General features: G+C 42.1%; 1 protein-coding gene across 3 annotated transcripts in view; it reads right to left on the bottom strand.

Moving 5' to 3' along the window:
- The window catches only part of KDM6A (lysine demethylase 6A), a 1,084,836-nt gene extending 1,068,635 nt beyond the window's left edge, over positions 1-16,201 (bottom strand). For all 3 annotated transcript variants that reach the window (XM_085622961.1, XM_085622962.1, XM_085622963.1), the window contains exons 1-2: positions 15,699-16,201; positions 15,474-15,537 (exon numbers count right to left, since the gene is read on the bottom strand). In XM_085622961.1, coding sequence (XP_085479087.1) covers positions 15,474-15,537; positions 15,699-16,186 — 552 coding nt within the window. In that variant the 5' untranslated portion in view covers positions 16,187-16,201. The remainder of the gene's footprint in view (positions 1-15,473; positions 15,538-15,698) is intronic.
- Between the last annotated feature and the right edge of the window lie 405 nt (positions 16,202-16,606).

Below are 16,606 nucleotides of genomic sequence, written 5' to 3'. Positions count from 1 at the left end.
TGAGCAGTACGGTACACTACTCCCAAGTTGCATGTTTATGGACCCAATGTGCAATCACCAGAGTTCTCCTAGGCCAATACCCTTATATGAAGTGAAGACTAACTAAAGCCAAAACTCAATAGCAATAAGGATACTTGTGCCTACCATCCACATTCAGCCAGAGGCTGGAATTGGACGGGATGTGTGATGTATGCAGGGCAAAGTGAGGCACAGACAGGGTATATTCTTACTCCTCCTCTGTACACATAACCAAATATTCATCCGGGATTGGGTAAACATTTTTGGTTAACATCGACAGAAACACTAACATGGGTTACAGACAGGCCCCATTATCCCCGCATGCTCTCAAATCCCCCCCAGTGGTAGCTTTAGAGCGAGATACTGGACACCCCATTTTGTCAACGGATGTAGTGCTTCTCATCGAGTAGCCTGAATGACAATGTCTACCGGAATGAGTTACAAAAGGCTATTATTGAGCTTTAGACATTAACAAAGGGCGAGTGGACAGCTTCTCCAAATCGTGAGAAAGTTTTAATGCCTACATCCGAGGCATTACATTAAGCAGACAGCTGGGAGTACTCTGAACAGTCGAAACAAAACTCTGTGCTGTAGAGGAAATATAAGTCCGCCCTCAACACAGGGATGCTATCGAACATGAATGCTGCCTGGCTTACATACAGGTAACTTGCGACACATGAAAGATTATACTTGGGCAAAGATGCCAGAGCTCGCAGTTACAAGGAAAGGTAACAACTCAGCAGAACACTTTCATTGATGCTTTGAAAGGCATGCCCAAATAAGATTATTCAGCCCATGAACAGAGTTGGGGTCAGGGAAACGGAGTGGCGGGTTCAGTAGAAAAGCTACTTTAGAGGAATCCTATGAGCAACTTTACACAAGTAGATTGGCATCCACACTACCCACATAGATGAATATCTAGAAGATATTATACTGGTGAGGATCAAGGGAAGAGTCAGAACATTTCTTCAAGAGGCGGTAGACATGAAGATGATCCATTTCATTGAGGAGTTGGGCAGAGGTAAATACCCTGGCTCAGATAGCCTTACAACAGAGTTTTATCAGGCTTTTAAGGCAATCTTGGCTCCTCACTTCGCTTATCTATATCAGGAAGCACTGACAGTCATCTTGAAGCGGGGTAGGAAGACCCGGGACAGTGGTTTATACTGGCAACTGTCCCTCATAAATCAAAACGATAAGATTTTGGCTAACACAGTGGCTAATCTGTTAAACCCACTGATGAAGCATCTGGTGCTACCATGATCTCATTTTATACGGGGCCAGGCTACTTTTAAAAACACTTTATGCCCTCATGCTGCAGATCTGCCCTCTGGTAAATGCCCGGTCTATCATTTTAGACACTGAAAAGGCATTCCACTCATCACTGGAGTTGCAGTTACCGTTTGCCATACTGCAATAAGTAGGAATAATTTACAACATCTTGAAACTTTATTCTGAGCCCTCAGCTACAGTCTGCATTAATGGATGCATTTCACAAGCATTACGGATTTATAGAGGCACGTAGTATGGATGTATGCTCTCACCACTCGCTGCGCTCGCCATGGAGCTGTTGGCAACATGGTTGCTCTAACGACACATATGTAGAGGCACTGTTCTCCCATATAGGCATACACTCCTAGCTTTCTATGCTAACATTCTGTCAAACACACTGAGCTTAACTTCAATCTCAATTATTGGTGAAATGAGATTTGGACTGTATCAGGAATAAACACCAATTGAAATCTGAAATGCTTCCCTTACCGAAGCCTCTCACAGCCTAAGTACTCTCCACACTGGTGTGACGCAGCAGTTATAAACCTGTGAATATACATAAACAACTGGTCATCCGGGATAGTTAGATTCTAGTTATGGACAAGCTGAGTGGGCAAAGTGATTGATGGATCACGCGACCATCGCAGGTCGTATTGCCCCAATTAAAATGCGGGATCTACACAGATTTCATAATTTAATAAAATACCCACCTGTCCACCCCCTGCTGCCCGCTGGTAAATCCCTCCTTGCAATACTGCAGACATTGCTTGCTTGTATGGAGAGGGAAGAGCCTGAGACTGAAACGGAGCATTCTTATTCTGCAAGTTGGGCTTAAAGTCCTGGACTACGAAAGATATTACCATGCAGTCCAATCTCATTACGTGATCGATTGGTTTGACCAGCAATGCAAAGCACCACATTTACCAATAGGGAAGGCCCAACTGGAGGTGGGAATACTTGTCTAGTTTAGCTGTCTATGCCCAGGTCACTGCAGCTCACCCAGGCTGTTCACTGTACTAATGGGTCGATATGGACTATGGCTAGGTGAAGGTTCCTGCACATACACTCCACAAAAATTTCACTAATAGATAATCCCACTCTAGACAGAGGAGCGAGAACTAGGTTGTCAAAGACTGGTTTCTTGAGAGTAGGTCAATTATACACCGCAAGTAATTTCATAAGAGCTGAACAATTTAAGGGTGACAGGTACTGACCTCCAAAGATATGTTTTATTACTTTAATTTGAAACATGCATCGTGTGCTCAGTGGCCTTCGTTCCCAGATGAACCAATGGAGTTCACGCCAATTAAGCAAGTAATCAAAGACCAGAGTGCCAGGGGACAGATATCTAGGCTATATAGATTATACTACGATATCCTCATCACTTCGAACACAATTATTGATCAATGGCAGACTCAGTTAGGTTAACCAGTAGATCCAGAGATGTGGAAATATTGTTGCACACAAACAAAATATGATATCCATTAACTTCAGGCACAGGCTAATGCAATGAAAGTTCTTGACAAGTTGCACTGCTCTCCTGGCCTTCTGCATAGAATTTATCCAAATAAACCAGCAAAATAAATCCGCCCACTGCGAATGTTTTAGTGTGGAGCCTGTGGGATTTTTCCACTTAGTGTGTGAATGTCTTCCAATTGCAACATACTAGCAGTTTCTGCTTAGACCTATGGGGAGGCAGCAGGGTACTCGGACTGCTCCCCCAGGATGTTAATGCTAGGATATGTCAAGCACACCCTTTTGACTACTAGGAGGTCGACACCAATACTGATCTTGTTTGCAAAACATATTGCTGAGAACATGGATGAGAGGACCAGTACCAAGGCTTGAGGTCTGGTTAAAAGATTTCACTGTCAGCAAAAATTGGGCTAACAAGGTCTCTGTGTTTTAACAATGTAACGCATATTCCTATGTCATTTGGTCACAGAGTTCACAAGGTAAACAACTTCCCACTCCAAGTACTTTATTTTACAAAGTGTTACACTATGCACAGCCCTTTCCTTCTGTATGTGACACCAGGTATGTGTTAACAATGCCAATCAGTTATCGGCAATGGAACAACTTCATAGGCAGAATAAGAGCTGCTGCCAAAATTAATGCTCAAAAACAATATCAATAAAGAGGCAAGTCAAAAAACATTGATTATACTGCTTTAAAATTTTTCTTTGTGTGTGATTGTCTGAGCTCTGGAAAACTCTTCTAGCCAAACCTAAGGATCACTGCTATGGTATGCTAAAATAGATGGAGATAGACTCTTAAAAAAAAAAACCCACAGATGGAAAATGATTTTCAACATCACTAAATCATTTTGAGCAACCTTCAATTCTACTTAGGTAGAATTACTTACACGTTACAGGGGTGTGGAATTTTATTAAATTAATGCATGTTTGTGGTACAGAATGCTTCATAAATCTACTTGTCCTGTGTAAAAAAAAAAAAATTAAAAAAAAAAAAGTTTGCTCCTTTGGAACCATACAGTGAGCTGACAAATTATGGCAGCGTTATCAAAATCGGAGCTCTGAAAATAGCCACTCTGATCAATCATGCATAACCCTATCACTGTTAAGATTTGTAACGAGAAACAAAAACTCCCTCTGGAGATTAAAATGATGAAACCGCGTAGTCCCCCAAACAAGTTGAAAACATGATTAACAAGCATTGGCATAGCCAATAGGTCTCGCTTTTGGGACCTTAGAAGTATTTAGTTAGCCAGCACAATATCCTTGGTGCAATAACACCAACTGTTGCATAGCTAAAAACTTATAAGGTCCCAAAGGCGAGACCTATTGGCTATGCCAATGCTTGTTTCTGTCTGCCACAGCAAGTTCAGCACGTCCCAGTTCTCAGACTAGGGTGACTAAGTGAACCCAGAGTGAGGAAAGTTCACATGTTTCGGTGCAGGATTAGTTAAGAGCTCTTAACAAAAAGCTTTAAACAGATGACACTGTGTATAAACGTTGCATTTAATTCCTTTCAGTGACTCACTGTGTTTACTATGATACAGATCACTTTTGGTTAAGTCATTCTGTACCCATTGGTTGATGACAAATTTCAGTCTTACTTCTAGGTTTATTGAATGTTCCTGTGTATGATTTTCGAAATCCGGTGAACCTATCGACGACATTTTAGTCAAGAACATATCAAGTACAGTAACTTGTTCATTGCAGCCCAGCATGGGTGACAGACTTGCCACTAAGCAGAGGCCTCTACCACTGTCTGTCAACAGAATGAGTATCGTTTAGACAAGGAATATCAGTTGCCCTAGCATTCGGAGTAAGAAAATGCCGAATGAAAATCATGAAAGAAAGGCCAAGTAAAACAAGCATTGCCACGCGCGCGGCTGCGAGACGCGATATGTGGAGGGTGAGAAGCAGGAGTTAAGACGAGCGGCCGAGAGAAAACAAAACAACCTGGGCTTTTCACAGGAAGGCTGTTCGCATCAACCACCAAATATTTTCTGTACGTTATGGTAAACAAGCAAATGGGTCTTACAGTTGCTAACAAGAATGAACGTGTCTTTCTCAAACAATTCTCGGAGAAAAGTTACACCAGAGCATGGGTAAATTGCTGGTAATTTCGAAACACTTACGCTAAAACATAAAAAAGAAGATAGTCATTCTGGTGCTCTATTAACAAGCATTGGCAATGCGCGCGGCTGCGAGACGCAATATGTGGAGGGAGGGGGAGAAGCGGGAGCTGGACGCGCTCTGTGATGGGAGGGAGAGCAGAGGGTGAGCCATAAAGGAAAGCCAGGGCGCAGAAAGCTGGCGGCTGCGCGCGTGAACGCAAGCGCTAGGCCGTGTGGCAGCACTTTTAAAAGCCCTAACTAAATGTCTTGCAGAGCACCGCATGCGCGCTGACTCAGCGAGACCTAAAAATGTCCTCAATGGCAACACTGCACCCGATTGCTCTCCACTAACTAGATGGGATGCACTAAAGGCCACAATAAGGGGCACACGTATACAGATAAAAATTAAAAAAAAGAGGCTAACTCCGCTCCTGCCAACCCCAGAAAAAGATTAAAATAGAGATCAAAAGGGTATGACACGCTGTTAAAATGTTGAAAAAGGACAATAGAGATTGAAGTAATAAGAGGATCTGAGGGGCCTGGTTTAGACTGTTTAACACCTGTTTATTCACCAGAAGCAGCACACACGGGGAGGGGATTGGGGCGTGGCGGATAGGGGGAATGACATACCATAGGAGTGCCCTAGGATATGATCTCTGTGGTAGACTCCTGTGGCTAATACCCATCACAACAAGGGAGGAAAGAAGATGTGGTGGGTGGGAATATACTTGCATAATAGTGAATAATGCTCTGCTTATATAATGATGTGGTGTATACACACACTTCTGATTTGTTATGTATTATAAAATATAATTTTTTTTTTTTTTTTTTTTTTTTTTTAAAGAGAACATCTCCATATACGCTCCAAATACAATTCCTCCCTCGCTTCTCACAAATCAAATCTTAAACATGCCAACAGAGATTTGGATTAATAAACAAAAGAGCCTAAGACTATGTGAGGTAAAAAAGGTAGGACAATTGCTGGCAGCTTACCTAAAATTCAAGCAACAGAAGAACTATATCACAGCAATCAAAGAGGAGAAAAATCAAATACAAACCAATTTGGCAAAGATTACAGAGATATTTAAAGAATATTATGAACCCTCTATTCCCCAAATGAGATTACAGAGAACAAGTGTAAAACAAACTTGAATAACCTATCCCTTCCATCACTTAAAGAACACGCAATCAACTCCCCTCTTACCACCCAAGAAATTGAAAAGTCATTAAATCACTTAAAACCGGTAAAACCCTTTCCCTTACTATAGACCTGTGTCTGATGGACGAAATGGGGCTCGCTCCCCCTGATGGGAACCCTTTTTGTGCTTTAAGTACTTATCGCCTTGCTTGTGTTTAGGTTGGGGTTTGTGTTTATTTAAAACAGAACCTTTTGATTCTCCTATCAGTGAAATGTGGGCGCTCGCTTGTGTTGTGTTTCTAAAGCTGCCGTACCTCCGGGTTGCCGGCTGAATAGCTGTGTCCCTGACTTAAAAGAATAAAGGTTTTTTCATTAAAAAAAAAAAAAAAACGGTAAAACCCTAGGCCCGGGCAGCTTCTCAGCCCTATTCTAAAAAACATTTGAATAATCACTTTGCGAACTCTGCTTCAACTACATACTCAATTTTCAAACTTGGGGACAATCTCTGGCACTCCTGCCAAAGCCATAATCGCTGTCTTACCCAAAGAAAGTAAAGACCCAGTACTGACAAATTCCAGACGTATATCCCTGATCAACACGGATTGTAAAATTACGCTAAAATATTAGCCACTACAATGCAACAATACATGACTAAATGAAACCTTCCCAAGTTGGATTCCATAAAAAAAGAAATTAACTTTTTTTTTTTTACATCACCTCTGCAGTGACACCAGGTTACTTTGCCATGTGATGAACAGGGCAAAGTCTTTATCAACATCAGCAGTGGCATCACAGACGCAGTAAAAGCGTTCGACAAAGACTGGAGATACCTTAAAGCAGTGTTACACAATTACAACTTTGGTACCTCTTTCATACAAATGGCAATGGCTCTATACTCTCACCCCAGTGCTCGAGTCCAAGGCAGCTGCTATCTCTCAGAGGGCTTTTCACTGAAACATGGCACCCGACAAGGCTGCCCTCTGTCCTCTTCTCTTTTTCTCCTGGCACTTGAACCCCTGCTGTTTAACATCAGAAATAATGAAACCATAACCGGAATCAGATCTGAAAAGTTAACTGTAAAAACAGCAGCACATGCAGACTATTTTTTATCGTCGAGGAGGAGGAACAGTCCATCCCACAAATAATGACTTTTATCTCTGAATTTTCCAAAATTTCAGGATACACAAAGAGATAAATCTGAGGTCATCCTATTAAACAACATAGGCTCCAAAGCATTATTGGGGGGGAGGGGGGAACACGGGTCTAGCCTGGCAACCACATAACATTAAATACCTTGGACAAGCATTTGTCAACAATATTATTGACTTGCTCAGAAATAACGAAGCATTAACCCACAAGAAAGTTAGACTTTTTGGTTGGCTGGTCACCTACATTTCTAACATGGTGGGGATGGATACAGTGAAAATGATGATCATGCCCATACATTATTTGATCAGCATGTTACAACTCACACTGATTATCTCATTATTTAAATTGCTCTTGCACAGAAAAAAAACCACTTTTCTTAAAAAAAGAAAAAAAGGTTGCCAAAAATTCTGGGAGGAGTAACCCTGCTCAATTTTAAAACAAACCAAACAGCCTTCCTTTTCAAGCAAGGTGTCAACTGGTTGGAAAGGATTACAAACCAGGGTAGCTGGAAATCGAAACTAATATTATTCCCTGCAGGAACCTTAACTCATTAATTTCGATGGGAAAAGTAAACCTGCTACACTCAAAATATATCATAAACAACACGAAAGAGGCCATACTACAAAATGACTCTCTCCTAGATAAAGTATGTACCTCTTAATCTAGCTTCAATATGGAACAACCCTAGGATCGAACTGGAAAGGGTACCCAATCCGATGGCAAGACTGGGTATCTCGAGGAATTTTCACTATTAACCAATTAGAATCAAACAATCCCCCCTTAACCTTTGCTAATTTACAACAAACATTCCTTAACTAACTTGGATTTTCATAACTTCCTGACTCTTAAGGCCTGCATTCACAAACTAACCTATTCAGACAAAATACCATTGCTACCCCTTTTCACTCACACCCTATCCAGAGCAGGGCACGAAGTTTCCAAAATATAGAAATGCACAAGGCCATCTCCCGCTAAACTTTTAAAAGGTACACATGATAAATGGGTAAGAGAGGGCCTGCCAACAAAGTCTGGACTAAAATCCTACACTCTCCTCCTTTGCACAAAGTAACTCCAGTCCATTTGAGACCCTATTCGGTCTACACAAACTGAAACTTAGAGAAACACCCACTTGTTGGAACGGCAACCAAGGTGTTGGTGACTTGTCACAAGTGATTCTTTATTGCCCATCCATATGGAAATGGGGGGGGGGGGCATAATTTGAGTTCATCAGAACCCTTTTTCAAATACACCCCCGAAAAGAATTCCTGTTCCTCCGAACCGGTCGCCTTGATTTACATTTGAAAAATGAAGATGTTGTCTATTTACTAGACAGAGGGTGATGATGTCAGAAATTGACTTATTTTACAACTCCATACACAGACCTACCAACAGTGGTACCTAGTCACAGCCAAGGAAGCAATCTTAGAAAGGGATTCTCAATTATTTATAAAATTCCAGGGTCTTGCTAAAGCCACTAAGTTTGGTGCCAGAGATAGCAATGGCAAGACTTTTGCCTATACACTTTGAAATTTGTGCTAAGTGGTGGATTACAGCTCAGCACTGCAGTAGAAGTTTGTCTGAGCTCAACAGGAACGTTTACCCTGGGAGAATTTTACAAAATATCTACTTGTCCATGGGACGGCATGCTTCACGAATCTACTTGTCCTGTAAAAAATCCACTTGTCCCTTTAGTGAGGTGACAAATTACAGGAACATTCTCATTTCACATCCCCAATAACAGCCTCTGATTATGCAAAAACTCATAATATTATAGTTAGGATTTAATAACACCATTATTTTGCCACCACTCTGCAAATCTACTGGAGCTGGATGCAGCAGTGGTCCCAGGGTTGGAATGCCCTTTGAGTCCTGCACACCTACAAAATGACCCGCTTATGGGGTTTCACCAAATCTTCACTAATCTATTCGTACAATGGGAATGACTGGAAATTTACTCCCGCAAGGGAAAAAGTAAATGTTTTCAGATGGGAAAAAATAGTTTTATGAAAAGTGAACTTGCAAACGCTCACCGGTTTTTTTCATGAGTAATTGAGTGTGCGCACATTAGGTCATATGCAAATGCTAGTCACAAACATTTTCTTGCTGCATGATTTTCAGACCGAATTCCGTTAGCTCTCCAGAAATCATAAAAGTTGTAAAACTGCAGGAATGCATGGCCCTTTACCAGGGATGCATTTCTGTTACTTTCTTACAGAACCAGGCGCCTAATTAGGTCTAGCTTTAGCCAAGCCCTTTTGATTTTATTAAAATTATTCACTTATAAGAACTGTCAGTCAGCCATCTCCAACCATTGTTCTGTTTTTATATTATTCACATGTTGCTTTTGCCTACTACTGCATGAGCGAATGGGTCAGCCTACTTCCGCCACTGGAAGTCTTCACTGCGAATGACAGCATTCTGCTCTTTTACAAGCAGCACATCTACACACACACCCTTCAGTGCCAGGTATGTCAATGCGTGCTTTTTGAGACCCCCAAAAATTTTTGCATTGTAACTTTTTTTGTATATTGGTGAGTGAATGACAACTCCCACAACAATAATGTTTTACAAAAACCATATCAATGCACACGCTAACAAAGGCTGTCACTCACTGTATGCCGGACCTATTGGGTTTGGCAATGCTTGTTTGAGTGTTTCTCAATCTTGCTGAAATTGGTATTACACCGATTCGCCATTATTAATCTTTACTGGAAATATTGGATTTTATCTAACAGGCTTTACTAGATGATGCTTCAAAGAAACGGTACCTTCAATTGCACAATAGTTTAGCAAAACATTTTTCCCAGGCTCAATTTGTGTAAATTTGGTTTTGAGAGCAAATCATCAATTTGGCTTCCAAAGCTTTTGCACCCATTTGCATCTAATCAGGGAGCATTGTAAGTAGCCACAAATTACTAAACTTTGCAAATATGTGACCTCATTTTCCTACGAGAACGACAGTTAGTAATGCAAGCCAAGCTCCATGTGTTTCTTTAGCGTGCTCACCCTGATAATAAAGGCTTAGCATTACTGAACCATATATACAAGTTTAAAGAGCGCATACATATGAATACAAATCTTACTTTAGTTGTGGATAATGCTCTCACACAGATCCATAAAGTGGTACTGTAAACTGACAGCCAAAGGGATTGTGATCCAGGGGTTTGGGCCTACTTGCCTAAAGAGCAGAATAACCTGAAAACTTGTTTTTCTTGACTCAAAAACAATATAGCCTGGGCATCTATACAGGGGACAACAGAACATCTGTATTCTTTATCCACAAAGTCAGTTTCCCTTTGGCCTGGGGGTCAGGCTATTGGAATTCCACAACCCTGTAACACCACCACATATACTACATAATGGTGGGCTAAAGTACATGCCTATACACATCCTTTGTGGGTTGGAGGACAGACAGCATTAGAATTACAACGTGAAGTGACCAATACGGAGTATATTTAACACTTATAGAGGTGGGTCCCCAGTCAGTCTGACATGGAAAACCACCTGCTGAAATCCACAAATCTCAACACCAAGAAATTGATTCTGCAGTGCAAGGTACAATGCCTATAAACAAAAAAATATTAGGAGAGTTTCCTTTCAGACAAAACTCTATGGGGTACCCCACATTCAGTTCAGTTACAAGCTGAAGTTCAGACAGCATTTTCCAAGCAGCAACAGTTCCTGGTAAAAAAGTGCTAAGAAATGTCGCAGTTCATGATCACTCCTTTTAGGATATAATTTTGGAGGGGGGGGGGGGGGGGGGGGGGGACTCAAGTATTTTCACTGCATACAAATTGAGAGGTTGCAATTCCATATAGCAAATTAATCTATTTTGAAACTAGTTTCTTATAAATGTGGTTTACCTGCCTAAGAAATACAATCCCAGTTTGTTAAACGCAAAAAACAAAAATGGAGGCTGGCACCTTTCATTTTACCTGAAACAGAGCAGAGTGTGGGCACTGCAAGAGCAGTAGGCTTTCACAAGGGTAAGTTTTTAGTTTAGAAAAAAAAATTAACGCCAAGCTTTTTAGGGTTTCCTCCCCGTAGACTGGCAACTAAACTATCATCCTTGTAATAAGGTACCCAAAGTTGAAATCTTGTAAACAGCATACATATGGGATAGCACTACTTTTCAATAGAGATGGTGTTTCCTACAACTTCTAGCATCTAGAAAACTATCAGCAGAATCCGATGAAGTTGTCCTCAACCTAAATACATATTTTGTGGAGAAATTGTATTTATGCAGCAACTGGACCACCGAGCCAGGATAAGACTAGAGAGCTGAGGCAGATCAAAGAGAGTAATCAATCATACAGAGAAACTGGTATATGGTCCATCACCAGGTTAAAAAGGGACACCTTCATTAAAGGGCTTCAACCCTCAGAATCTTACTTTCCAACTCAATCCATCACCTTCCAAATGAGAGGAATAAGTGATCGCTTCTCTTCAATCAATGTTTAGTTACTCTCCTAAATGCGTTCAAGCCACAAATTATTTATTTCTCAACACGTGTGTCACATGGACCATAATTAAAAATGATACATTAATTTGTAATCATTATCAGCGCCATTTATTAAAAAGAATTTTGTTGCATGAAGAGGTAGGCTATTGTTTAATACACAGCAAAAACGTATAACCTATAATGAAATGAGTGGGCGCTATAGAAGCCCACTTCTCCGATATAATTCTGAGCAACTTTACAATGCATAAAATGAAATGTATTGGCTTGGGTAGTTAGAAAGGAGAAAAATCAAGATACCTACTGTGGGTGAATTAGGAAACCTACACTGGTAACCTCTCTTACTGGGTTGGGAAGTGCAGATCCAACAGCAAATAGTCAATTTTCCAGGATTAAACCCATCCAATAAAATGTATAAAGAAAAAAAGCACAATGCTATTTGCGACCTATAAACGTTTTAAAATCTCTCAAAGAAAAAACCTGCCAATGGCTTTAGATCCTTTGTGGAGAGCCCAACTGGATTCAGCTGTGATGAAAACATTCAACATTCCCAACGGTGCACTCTGATTCAGATCTTTAACTCACTTCTGCTTTCAGTATGGGTGGAGACGCCTGCATCTCTGTACGAATCTAACTACCAAGGAAAGAAGGCAGTGAACACTTCCAAAGGTAGAACAATTCCAATGCTTTCACATTCATTCGCGTTACGGTGGTAAATGGGACACAAACATATCCATTATATAATCCCTTGGGTTGATTTGGTATATAAAGCCACATTTCGTTTTATGGAGAAGGTCGGTTGTCAATAGACCAATGTACCAGAGTTCTGTGATGGTGGTAAAATAACCTGTGTGAAAATCCATGATTTACTGTTAACAAATGTTAAACTGGCCACATTTAACTTGATTTCAAAACATTAACATGATGTTCGCACAAAGTCAAAGGGGGGGATGAAGAGCGAAGTTAAACAAGAACATCTAAAACATTCCTTAGTTAACAGGTGTTATAATCGCCACTACCTACAATAGTACTTAATGACATCAAGCAAGCCAGATCGCATTCGATAGTCAATCGATCACTTTCTCCACTGTAGGTGAAGCTCATAAACGTTTCCCTTTTAATCATTCGCAGTCATTAACAACAAGACGCCAACCATTAAATTAACTTCATAGCACGTATCAACGCATTTAATTGTTATTAAAGTAAAAGTTTGAGAAAACTTTAAATCAAGAATAAACAGTACTTTATTTTAAAAAAAAAAAATTGTTAATTCGAGTCACAGTATACACATTTTTTAAAAGAATCCTACCTACACGAAAAAGTGTACGTTGAAAAATGTCATCTGGCAATTCAAATTCGATCGAACATAGAAAAAAAATACAACATTCTGTGGACACCTTTATACTTTGAAATTTTAATATAGACAAACAAAAACGTGTTAACAAGTCTTAAATAGAAATGTGAGGCAAGACATATACCAGTAAGAACGAATTCAGCAAACTCCAAAACTTTACACGCGAGAGAGAGACGCCCTTATTTCGTTATTAGTTCTGCATACAATAATTTTACTGCACCCTAAAGTGACCACGAGGAAAAAACAAGGATGCACAAATCAGTTACAGCACGAGCAGCAGTTGTGCAAGCGGCCCAAAAGCTGCCAACAACGTCCTGCCAAACAGCGATCATACAGTGTACTTCAGGGTAGTAATGAACCTGCTACGTTTAACGATGATGTTTTAGTGAGAGGCAGATTATTCAAAGAGCACCTTAAGGACGAGCAACACACACATTGGAAAAGCAGAAAGGTGAGGCAGCTAAATAGTACCAACCTAACACTGCGAATACATCGAGACACAAAAATTGCATTCTAGACTTAAAATTTAATAGCGATAAAAATTAGAAATGTATTACATTTTCAGAAAACAATACGCCGGATAGATAAATCAAGCGCTTCAAATTGATCTCACTTTGTGAAAATCTGGCAAAAGACCAGTATGGACCAAATGCCGGTACATAATTAGTGTGGCAACCACCGTTTATGTACTAGCCTTATTTGCTGTCGGGGAAAGACACGTGAAAAGACTGATTGGCAAAAACCTACCAACTAAGCATAAGTGCAGAGGATGGAACCATGAGTGGCATTAATTGATAGCGCCACAAAATAAAGTGATCATCAACATATGCTCGTAGCCCTTAGGTTAAAACCGTGATGTCAATTAATAAAATGAAGCTCTAAAACGTAACCTAAACAACTTGTACCTTCACGGTTGCACGTACAGCCATCAACGTACCACCTCAAATAACAACAATAGAATAATGATACCAACACAGGAGAAGTTAATACAAACATCAGATTCACTCTTCAATACAGAACACTGTAATGCGTCTCCAAGCAGAACTGTCGCTAACGAAACCCTCCAGGTAGAAGATGCAGTCACTGGGAAAAAGGTAAAGATATGTCAAAAGGAGGGGGGTGTTGTGTATGGATGGACCTATATGCACGTGCAGGTATTCAGTCCGACAACAGGAGTGGGCAGCGGTGTTGAGAAGCCATTCACACGAAATGTCGCTGGCCACAGTTTTGAAAGCGTAACTACAAGTGGATTTCGCCCATACAGTGTTGCATGAGAGCAGAATTCAAATCCTAATATAGGCTACATAGCCAATACTGCTACAGATGTGCCTTTTCCCCTGGCCCATGCTCTGTATGACGCTACTTAACCTAGACAAGTCCACAAGTTCATGTAAGCGAGAAAAGACAACGTAAGGGCAGCTAAATCTCTACAGCTTAACAAGAAAATAGCAGTTTGCTCTAGACAGCAACGCAGCGATATAAAACCGCCCAACATTAAACATGAGGTTCACCCCATTAATTACATGACTGTAAGAACTTGGGGTCTTGGCGACAAAAGAATGCATGTTAGCACTGAGAAATTACAAATACAGGAAGAGTGAATTACAACGGGGAAAAAAGCACATTAGTACAGGACACAATCACTCCATGGTTACAGAAAACGCAATTATGTCCATATGAAAAAAGCACAATGATAAATAAGGAACAACCACAGTAGAGAAAGATCAACTACATCACATGAGAAGCACTACTAAATGCAGCGCACCTATGTTTGTGAACGGAGAAGACTACGCGCGTCCACATGTGCACCAGGAAGGCCCACATATGCTAGAGGAAGAGCGTGCATGGAGGCGTCTATCCATGCAACGGGGAGCATACATGCCAATACCAAGAGGAAAGCGCACTATATACAATCAGGGTGCGCATGCCTACCCCAAGCAAACAACAGGGACAGGCAGCGAATGCACTCCACATACAATAACAAGCGCCCTTAACAGCAATGAGTGAACGCTACTTTCTACAAGGGAGAGATGGGTGTACAACTGACTGCAAGTGCAGAGATGTAAAGTACAGCTGACTGCAAGGGGGGGGGGGGGAGGCACAAGTGCGAAACTCACGGTATGGGAAAGAGGTGCAAGTGCTAAACTCACTATACTCACATATGAGCATGCAAGCGCACGACCCATCCCAAGGGAAGAGAAAGAGTGAGCCAAACTCCCAGAGAACAGAGGTTGCACCCAAATGGCATGCACTCACTTGCTCGGAGAGTGTGAATGAGAACCAAAGACAAATACATGGCGATCATTACAAAACAAAAGCAATAGAAGGGCAACTACAAGATAGCAAACCTAGGGAACTCTCACAAGCTGTCATGAAAGGTCTTCTTTCAGAGTCGCTTATACGGGACACATGTGAACCCAACTACGAAGACTTTCCACGCTCTGCCAGCGTCCCCACACTCCCTGAGCTCTCAAAGCCACTCCGCTGTCAAGCTTACCTTCACCAACAGGGCCTTGGATCTGGCGCCATCTTCATGAAGCCTCAGGAGCCCGTACAGGCGGCTGCAAGAAGAAGAGAGACGCCGTTAGAGGCGGCTCAGGCTGCAGCGCGGCGCAGGGAGCCCCAGGCACAGCTCCCCGGGGGAAGGAGCGAACAATGGTTGCTCAGTGCTAGAGACAACTGCCAGAGCACTGCATGCCACCTACGGTAATCCTGGACCCACCTGTCGATGCCGGCCAAGGCCTCGCGCTCCGCGGCCGTCAGGCTGGGGCAGTCCTCCTCCTCCTCCGGCTCGCAGGCTTTTCCCGCCGCCATTTTCTTTTCCTCATTACAGTGAGTGGCGGAGGCGGCGAAAGCAGCGGAAACCGACACCCCACAGGACTTCATGGGAGCGCAGCCGCGCGGGGCAGCGGTGGAGGACGCTAGTGCGCGGCAGCCTCCAGGGGAGGGAGCGGCCGCATCGGACTCAACCCAAAGCTGCTTCCCGGGATCCTGGCGCCCGCCACGGACATGATAAGCAGACGCGGAGAGAGACCGAGGCTCGGGAAGAAGCTGACACGGCACTCCCGGATTTTTTTTTTGTGTTATTTTTTTTGTGTGCGATGAAACAACAAACTTACGCCGCCAGCACAAAGTTGTTGTAATTGTGTGACACACTCGCACGGCGAAACCACGCCGCCGCCGTGACCCGCTGCCCCCGCCCTTCCCCATGCGCAGCCAATGATGGACCGTTGCTTCGATCACGTTACCTTTGTTGACTTACGTCAACTGGATAGCCCCCTCCCTTTCCTCCGCTGTGGGGACAGCGAAACCTACCATGCTGAAATCTGCAAACTACGCCCGCCTCCGATGTTCTGTTTTGATTCGTGGGATCGTTTTACGAACCACCGTCACTGCTGGCTGCCTATTGGTTCACACAGCTGTCCTGCCCTGCTGTCTTATGGTCCAGCGAAGCAGAATTACTTTGGACGCCTTTAAATTCGGACGGATTCAGGTGGTTCGCACAGTTGGGTTTTTGTAGAAGGAACATTGGTTGTCAGTAAGTTTAGTGTTGTTCGTGTGTTTATTGTGAAACAATTTTCCAAGGTATGTGCTTGGCTTTCATCTTTTATGAAAGTGTCCGAATATCCA

The sequence above is a fragment of the Triturus cristatus genome, chromosome 8 (assembly GCF_964204655.1).
Source record: "Triturus cristatus chromosome 8, aTriCri1.1, whole genome shotgun sequence".
Taxonomy (NCBI): Eukaryota; Metazoa; Chordata; class Amphibia; order Caudata; family Salamandridae; genus Triturus; species Triturus cristatus.
This window is presented reverse-complemented; position numbering and strand designations above follow the sequence as displayed.